The sequence below is a fragment of the Monodon monoceros genome, unplaced genomic scaffold, assembly GCF_005190385.1.
Source record: "Monodon monoceros isolate NGI ecotype Baffin Bay Population unplaced genomic scaffold, NGI_Narwhal_1 Super_Scaffold_6, whole genome shotgun sequence".
Lineage (NCBI taxonomy): Eukaryota > Metazoa > Chordata > Mammalia > Artiodactyla > Monodontidae > Monodon > Monodon monoceros.
Window position 1 is genome coordinate 42,113,703 of NW_021703783.1, and position 9,538 is coordinate 42,123,240.

General features: G+C 42.3%; 1 protein-coding gene across 1 annotated transcript in view; it reads right to left on the minus strand.

Moving 5' to 3' along the window:
- Nucleotides 1–334: 334 nt before the first annotated feature.
- Nucleotides 335–9,538, minus strand: part of SARNP (SAP domain containing ribonucleoprotein) — a 52,056-nt gene continuing 42,852 nt past the window's right edge. The window contains exons 10-11 of the mRNA XM_029204731.1: nt 3,547–3,636; nt 335–627 (exon numbers count right to left, since the gene is read on the minus strand). Coding sequence (XP_029060564.1) covers nt 586–627; nt 3,547–3,636 — 132 coding nt within the window. The 3' untranslated portion in view covers nt 335–585. The remainder of the gene's footprint in view (nt 628–3,546; nt 3,637–9,538) is intronic.

The window sequence follows — 9,538 nt, forward strand, 5'->3', positions numbered from 1 at the left end:
AATCACTAGTCCTTGTGTTTATATCCTTTGCACCTCCTAAAACCCACAGTGTTTTCCCTATCTTATTCCAGTGGGTCATGTCAACCTGCTAAAGCAAAGATTCAGGGTGAAACTTGGCCTCTTCATGGAGGATAAAGAAGTAAAAGGATGCCTGTGAGTATGAGAGAAGGAAATAAACAGGCTTAAAGGGACATACTCAATCCTTTTCCTTGTTCTCTTTTCTAAAGGATAAAGGCATTATGGTTAATTCGCTATAATATTTGCCCCTGAAGCTCTCCTTATCTGGTCTAATCTGGCACTAAGAACTCAAAAGAGCACCTGATAAAACACACTGTTCTTTTTTCTATTTTTTTTATTAACAAGCAAAATAATAATTAAAAAACAACAACACAACAACAAAAACCTTAAAGTTGGAACTGCAGTAAGTCAAACTGCTGCTGGAGTTCACAGATGTACCTGGGGTACATGCTCCCTCACTGCAAGGCAGGACCTAGGCACATGACTGTGCATTTAGGTATATATGTGACCAGGAAGAGTTGAAGAGATGGAAACCACTGGAGAATAGAAAGCATCAAAAGCTTTTCATCAGGCAATCCCAAAGCGCTCTGCTCTTTTCCTCTTCTTTGCCTATAAGGAAGAAGCAAGAAGAAAAAAATTAGATTGCAAGACAACAGTGGCCTGGGTTCCTGGCTGCTTTAATCCAAACTCACATGGACTGTCACAAGGTCCAAGAAGGAGGGAAAGCCAGGCTTATGCTTGGCAGCCAGAGATTTAATGTCTGAATCTCTCTAGTTATCCAGTTAGAGCTGGTTTGATGGGAAAGGAGAATAAGGAGGGGAGAATACTGTGGGGAGTAGGGGGTGGGGGAGGGAGAGGAGGAAGAGAATAGTGGTAGAAAATGGAAAGATTCCTGAAGGAGAAAGGGCCACTCAGCCTTACAGCAAGTTAGCCTGGAAACAATGGATCCTTAAACAGGCTGGGAAAAGTCTTCCAGTCAGTGGGGAGATGGGAAATTTCAAAGGACAAAAGGTTGACCAATGCTATTTCATGGAGAAGGTGAAGGGGGTGCCCTTCTGGGCAGTTAGGCCCAATCAGCAACTATTCCTTCGGCCTCCAAATCCACAAAGAGGCATATAAATCTTCAATGCCAACAGAATAAATGGGGGGTGGGGAGGCCCCAACATGGATCTCTTAAGGGAGGCAGTGTGGGAGAGAGGGCACAAAATGGGTGGGGGAGAGAAAGAGAGAAAGATATTTTTGTTCTGGGAGTGACTCATAAAACACTACTGAGTCCTCACTCTAACCACTGCCCCCAGAAAAGAGGGGGCTTTTTTTTTTTATTCCATTCACAGAGGAGGTTAAAGTTATATTAAAAAGAAAAGTTGAGTGGGACTTCCCTGGCGGTCCAGTGGTTAAGACTCTGCGTTTCCAATGCAGTGGGTGCGGGTTTGATCCCTGGTCGGGGAAACCAAGATCCCACATGCCGCATTGTGCACGGCCAAAAAAAAAAAGAAAAGAAAAGAAAAGCTGAGTGCATACAAGCCAAGCTCACTTCCACCTGGATTACTGACACAATTCTTTGGAATCAAATGAAAGTCATCTGGTTCATATAAACTCCATCAGCCTCAAAAGTTACTACTCCCTTACATATACTACATATACTAACTCTCCCAATAAAAGCCACTATTCCTTTCTACTCAACAAAATCCTCATCTGCCTTATCTTGGAGGTCAAATGTACCAACTCAGTTAGCGTGCCTGGTCTAATGACAGTTTCCTTGGCAAAGAGGGAGAAATTTTAACTAGAATTAAAACAAGCCTAAGTTTAGTTCTAGCTCATCCTGGCAAGTCAGCAAGTAAGCAGACATTTACTTACAACAGGTAATGCTTTATTCTGAATTAGTAGCACAAAGAAGAATATAAAACCCTTTAGTTTTTTCATAGTGGAGAATGTAAACTGATCAGATTCTGAAATTTTCAGGGTTTATTACAAGATTGACTCTGATATTTATTCATAAAGAGACTATAAGATTTTGAGGGCTTCCCTGGTGGTGCAGTGGTTAAGAATCCCCCTGCCAATTCAGGGGACACAGGTTCGAGCCGTGGCCCGGTAAGACCCCACATGCCGCGAGGCAACTAAGCCTGTGTGCCACAACTACTGAGCCCGCATGCCTAGAGCCCATGCTCCACAACAAGAGAAGCCACCGCAATGAGAAGCCCACGCACCGCAAAGAAGAGTAGCTCCCGGTCGCCGCAACTAGAGAAAGCCCGCGTGCAGCAACAAAGACCCAACGCAGCCAAAAATAAATAAATAATAAAAAAAAGATTTTGAGTGTGTCAGGTAATAGAGTTTCAGAGGCCATCTCTAGAAGCAGATGGAAAGAAGTAAATTTGGATTAAATGGAAGAAGTAACATTTCAAATTCCTCACCATCTAAGAAATTTCTATAATTCTAAACATAGGCTGCACAGGGTCTAGGTTGCGGCAGGCGGGATCTTCGCTGTCGTGTGCGGGATCTTTGCTGCGGCATGTGGGATCTAGTTCTCTGACCAGGGATTGAACCCAGGCCCCCTGCCTTGGGAGTTTCCAGTCTTAACCACTGGACCACCAGGGAAGTCCCTAAACATATTCATTGTTTCAACTGTTCATGTACACCTCTGCTAATGCTTGGTCTCCATTATAGATACTCTCAAACCAGCAAATCAATATTGTCTGTCAATGCTCTGAGAAGTCTGTCAATGCTCAGAGTCTCAATGAATGTTACTCCAGAAAATGCTGGGATATAGATGCACACAAGTCTTAAAGAAACAAACAAACAAAAAGCCATTCTTTCATTTTGAGAAACTATCTGTAAATAAAGTGATAAGAACAAGTCACATTTGAGGACTTCCCTGGCGGTCCAGTGGTTAAGACTCTGCACTTCCAGGGACTTCCCTGGTGGTCCAGTGGGTAAGACTCTATGCTCCCAATGCAGGGGGCCCAGGTTCGATCCCTGGTTAGGGAACTAGAGCCCATATGCCACAACTAAAAGATCCCACATGCCGCACAACTATATTTGTGTCTGGGTTGGATATGGCCTTCGTTAAATGATGTAAGAAATTTGCTTGGCAGATAATCAGAAACACTGCTACTTACTGAATAATTGACGTTTTACACAGAATCATTTCATGCTTAAAATACCACTTCGAGGTAGGTTTTATTATCTCCACTTTCCAGATGATGAAACTGAGGCTCAGAAGATTACTATAACTTGTAAGAAATATAGTAATACTAAGTGGCACAGTCACTTATCCAAGCTTAATTGATTCCAAATCTTGTGCTCTTTCCTACTAGGTTAACTGGCTCTTAATAGTGAATTACTTAAGTATACTGATGGAATTCAGTGGGGCCACTGTATCCAGAAAACAGATATCAAGCAAAGGACCAAAAATCTTGTCATTTAGGCACTTAAGAAGTAGGCCAGGGAAATAACAATGTTTCTCCATTCTGTTTGTTTGTCTTCATTTTCCCTTTAAGGGCCCTGTGAAGCATTCCAGGTATATTTTACCTCTGTATCCTCTGTGGTTCCTGTTCCAGCTGAACTTGTGACAATCCCAAATCGCTCCTTCCTCTTTTTCAGCTTCTCATCATCCTCAGACTGTTCAGGGACAAAGAAAAAAGGGCTGAAACAAGCTATCCCTCCATTCACAAGGTAAATGGGAATGAAATTATAACTCATTCGCTACAATATGCTAGCCAACCTTGTGTCAAGAACTAAGGATCACACCCACAGAAAAAAAACAGATAGGAAACTGAATAAGCTAGCATATTGTCCCTAGAATGACTAAAAACTTAATGTTAAGTAGGGCTTCAATACTCATAAGACAAGGAGAGTCAAGAAAACAGTAGGAAACACCCATAAAACAAATTTCTGTGCTAAAGAAATTTTTGTAGTTCAGAGATATGGAAAACTGAGGCTTTACTAATAATACCTGCAGAGAGCAGGTTGGTAGAAGGCACCCAAACTATTTGTTGAACACTGCTTTCAAGTTCCATTTTCTTGCTAAAAAAGGGAAAGGGAAGGGGGCCAGACTGGTGTTTCTGAAGAACTTACAGAGAAAGCTAAGTGTTATGAATACCCAGCAAAGTCATAGAAGGCTCTGAAGAGTTTGAAATGATTTTGAAATAAGGAAACAGCTGCAGTCATCTCTCTGAGAGAGATGCTCTGGACCTTTTCCAAGCATCCAAGAGACTCATGGTGTCTGCCCTGTAATTGGAGAGAATGTTCCAGCATAGTATGAATTGGAGCTGGCCATTCTCCTATAGCATTTTAAAGACTAAGCTACTGTTCACATCCAGCACTGTTCAATGTCAGAGTCTCATGTATATTATATTCTCACCAGGACCTAAACCCTGCCACTTTATTTATCCCACTTTAACAGTTATTTATTTTCTCCTTTTCCACCTTCCCCTAATACCCTGTCACCAGCAATCAAAAGCCCAGCCCTAGGATTAGAAACATCTAAAAGTATGTGGGCTTCCTGGGTGTTTTTTCTCCCCCAAAAGCATTTCCTAGAACTTGACACATCTAGACAAAGATCCTATCTTCTCAGATATCCCAGGGGACCCTCTACTCCATACACACGTAACACCCTAATCATGAGCCAGGACAGTTTCTTTGACTTTATTTACAAAAGTTAACCAACATAAGGTCAGGTCAAACGTGCTGAAACAAACTTTTTTTTTTTTTTTTTAAACTGGGGTATAGTTGCTAAAACAAACTTTTGAGCAAGCTTACGTGTGGTGCTCCTGAGCTGGATTTTTTTTTTAAAAACCCAAGAAGTTCATATTCCTGACGTACATAGGCAGGTTGTGTCTCTGAGTGTCCCAAAAACCAGAGTCAAATGGAAAGGCAACCAAGAGGCCTACAGAGACACAAGAACTTTTAAAATACCTTTACTCTCAACGCCGACCATGGAGCTGCCTTTGTCCCTACGACCACAGGAACCACCTCTTGGTCAAAAGCAGGGCAGCTATACAGCCTTCTGTGTTCAATCTGTCTAGCTAGCGCAGCTCTCTGAACACAGTAGTCAGGAGTACTTTCTCAGTCTTAACTTTGGCTCTTTCAGCTTGAGAAACGTTCATTTTCTCGCTTTTGCGCCACCTGCCTTCTAGCAAGTAAGAAAGAACCTAAGAAAGGTTGGTGGCTATTGAAGGACTGAAGAATCCTACACACAAGTTATCCCTTAATCACAGTGTATTACTAGAATAGAATACTGCCTACATACTTTTTCTGCCTTTTTCATTATAACCATCAGCAAATCCATAGTAGGTGCATAATTAATGTAATCTAAACTACTGTAAAACACTGAGCCAGGTTCCAAAGGAAAAAAGTATTCCTGTCTTTAATAATCATAAATTAAAATAATAATGATTATATTATAGCCACTAACATTTGGGTGCTTACTATGTGCCAGGTACTATATGAAGTTCATTACATTCAGTATCTCATTTAGTTGTTTTAACCATCTTAAACATATCAGGTACCATGACATACGTAGCAGGTCATTTTATAGATAAGAAAACTGAGGCTTTGAGAGAGTAAGTAACTTGCCCAAGTCTCACAAATAGTTAAGTGGCAGAGCCAGAAATGGAACCCAAGACATTTTACTCGAGAACCCACTTTCTTAACTTTACCAAAACCTCAGGTATCTTACATAAGCACTTCTTTGGAAGAAGAGTAGCAGAATGGAAGTAGTGCTTAATTTCCAAGGGAAGAAGGATCACTAGGATCCTTAGCTAAAAGTAGTTGTAGGGCTTCCCTGGTGGCACAGTGGTTAAGAATCCACCTGCCAATGCAGGGGACACAGGTTCGAGCCCTGGTCCAGGAAGATCCCACATGCCGCGGAGCAACTAAGCCCATGCGCCACAACTACTGAGCCTGCGCTCTAGAGCCTGCGAACCACAACTACTGAAGCCTGCGTGCCTAGAGCCTGTGCTCCGTAGCAAGAGAAGCCACCACTCGCCGCAACTAGAGAAAGCCCACACGCAGCAATGAAAACCCAACGCAGCCAAAAAGAAATTAATTAATTAAATTTAAAAAAAAAGTAGTTGTAAACTACTTCAACAACTTCTACATCACTCAAATGACTGGGTCAATGCAAGGATCCTACCCCCTTTCTACCATACCATATGCCTCTACTTCATAACTAACTAGGGCTCCAATTAGTAGTCTCATACTAAAGATTTTCTCAACTCAATTTGTTTCTAACTTTGGCTAATTGGCTATTCCATCTGTTGAACTGTATGAAAAGAATTAGGGTTTCCAATGAACACAGGCCTCACTATACTTTTCCTTACCAAAGTCACTAGGAAGCTTTTCTTGATTTTGTCTACCACCACTAAGATAAAAAGTGAATAAGGGATATAAATGGAGATTTCAAAATAAGAACCTCTATAGAACATTCTAGATGAAAAATTCTCCATTTCATTAAGCCTCCAGGCCAAGGAGGAAACAGCTTTAAGGGAAATAAAGGGAGCATACCATACCTACCCTTCTTGGGGACAGGCAGGACTAGATCGTATCTTGCTGAACTACCACTATTTACTTTTTTCATTCAATTCAGCGCTAGGGATACTTCAGCACATTCACATCACAGAGGGAGATGTTACTGCTGAAACCTATCTACTCTCTCTGCACAAATCTTGGGGCCATTCCCTTCACAAATCTCATCACAAAGCCTACATCCATTTGGAATGTGTGGGACAGCCTTTCCTCTGGTTCTCTACTTCACTGTATCCCAAAATGGGGAGTTTGACTTCTAAATTAAATTTCCTGTGTTTCTTTTTGAGCTCAAAGGTGAGGAAAGAACGAGGGAGGAAAAGAAGCGGGGGGTGTCAGATGGATATATTTCTCTAGCCACTAAGGCTAGTATCAGAGATTTCCCCTTGAGATTCCTTTTTTAATCCTCTGGTGCCTTCTCCTGGAGATCTAGGCAGAGCATCTGCTCCAAGTATACCAGGGGCTCTAGGGGGAAAAAAAACAATACAGATGCCCCCACCTCCCACCCCCTATGAAGAGCCTGCCCACCCCTCACCCGCAGAGACCAGCGAGGGTTTTATTTATTTTGTGCATGCCTGCCCTTCTCTCCTACCCAGTGCCCCTCAGCTCCCCTCCTAAAGCCTCTTTCCTCCTTGCCCTGCAGGGAAAGTGCACAACAGGCCCAGTAAATCAACACAGTTCTAATGATCTCTCTCACTTGACCCTTCTAGCGTGACGGTGTCGCATGGAAACAAACGTACAATAAACTTCACTCCATCTTTAGCTCCTTGCTGACAGGTTTTGATTCATGGGATGGTGAGACCCATCTGAAGGAAATTACCTCGATCAAAATGCATCTCCCTCTGCATTCATCAGGCCAATGCTCCCCCAGGCCATGCTCAAGTGCACAAATGGGGTTGTGCATCTGCAGGCAGCACTGACCCCTCTAGCTCAGTGTCATATGCATTTGCAAACCTTTCCCTTCTTCATCCCTCCCCCACTTCCCTCCCACAAACCCTCAACCACTAACAAATCTTTTTTCTTCCCAGGGTTGCTCCCGTGTGGGAAGAATAGTGCTGGAATCTGAAACGCCCTTATTTGCCATCAAGTGAAAACTCTTCAAAACACACCACTTGCATCCAAAATCAGAAGAGAAATCTGTCCTCACTGACTAAACACAGGCACTGGATATTCAGATTGATCCATGTACTTCACTTCCCTCATTCTCCCACTCAAGACTTAAAGAGCAAGCCAACTAACTGACCGACGCCAATAACTTCAGCATACATGATCCTCACTCCTATCTCCCAATAACTGCCTTCTTTTCTTTTCAGAAGTTTGGTGATAAAAACAAGAAAGGGAACTGTGTAAAAGAGGAGAGAGGTCATATAAGAAGCACAGGGCAGGGCTTCCCTGGTGGCGCAGTGGTTGAGAGTCCGCCTGCTGATCCAGGGGACATGGGTTCGTGCCCCGGTCCAGGAAGATCCCACATGCCGCGTAGCAGCCGGGCCCGTGAGCCATGGCTGCTGAGCCTGCGTGTCCGAAGCCTGTGCTCCGCAACGGGAGAGGCCGCAACAGTGAGAGGCCCGCGTACCGCAAAAAAAAAAAAAAAAAAACTACTAAAGAAGAACAGGGGAGAAAGCATGATATATATTTAATAAAGCCAAATGCCCCCATGAATCACTATCACTGTATTTTCCATCATGGAATAAGATAGTTCCTAACTGAACCTTTCAGAAGACATCTTCAACTTTTCAAAATTCACTTTTCTTCTTGTTTCCCTTTCACATTTGGCACATCCTTGGACAATATAAAGAAAATGATACCTGCTGAAAGAAAAGACGGAGACATTCCAGGTTGCCCCAAGATACAAATTACATGTGTAAAAATGCTTAGTACATAGGAACTATCATATAAGTATTCAATAAATGTTAGCCATTATTTCTATTGCTTCCTTCTGGTCCTTGAAACAAAGTCTGAGACCACCAACAGAATTCTGAAACTAACAATGCCATTCATTCTTCTTCTACACTACAAGTGAAGTCATCAAAAGTTGTCAAGAAACAGACATTACCAAGGCAACAAGGAAATTCCCTTCAGTTGCAAAGCAAATGATATTTGGAAAGAGGATCAGATTTAAGGTTAAGTGTAGCAGAACAGTAACTCAGCAAAACCACAGTCTTCTCCATCAGGTACTATTAACCACCTTCTCTTTCTGGGACCCTAAAAAAAAAAAAAAACTATGCTGTCAGGCTTTAACTGATATCAACATCCCTAACAATTAATGACTACAAAAACAGATATCTATATAAGGTAATGTCCAAGGGAACTGAGCAAGGATCCGACCTCTAACTGTAGATCCAATTCCAGGTACTCTAAAGGCCCCTGAGGAATTGCCTTCACTGAATTACAAAACATCAGCTTCTATCAACACTGTCAATAACACTGAAACCATAAAATTAAACCATTCATCCACTAGTCATTCAAATAACCACTGAGAGCCTACTTTGGGTCAGGCACTGTTTTCTGGCATTGGGAATAGAGAGGTGAATAAGACAAAAATCTTTAACCTCACAGGGCTTATGAATTCACAACTGAATGACTATAAAGATGTGTGCCATTGTTCATTACATTACTGCATATTGAGGACTCATGGGGAAATTTTCTTTCTGATTCCCAGACCCCAAATAATTATGCTTTTGCTGAACAACTTGTTAGTTTTACCTTTTGAAAATCACTGTAAACAGTACAATTGTGTTTTCCTGTTTCTACTGACTGCTATAAAGTTTGGAGCAAAATGTGTGGTCTGTCCCTGGCAAGTGGTTTTGAAAATATTTCTATTAGAAAGGAGAGGCCAGAAGTATTGAGGTGAGAAACATGAGATCAAGAGACGGAGATCAGGGAATTTCCTGGTGGTCTAGTGGTTAGGACTTGGGACTTTCACTGCCAAGGCCTGTGGTTCAATCCCTGTTGGGGGGGGGGAGAGGGAGAGAGAGAGAGAGAGAGAGAGAGAGAGAGA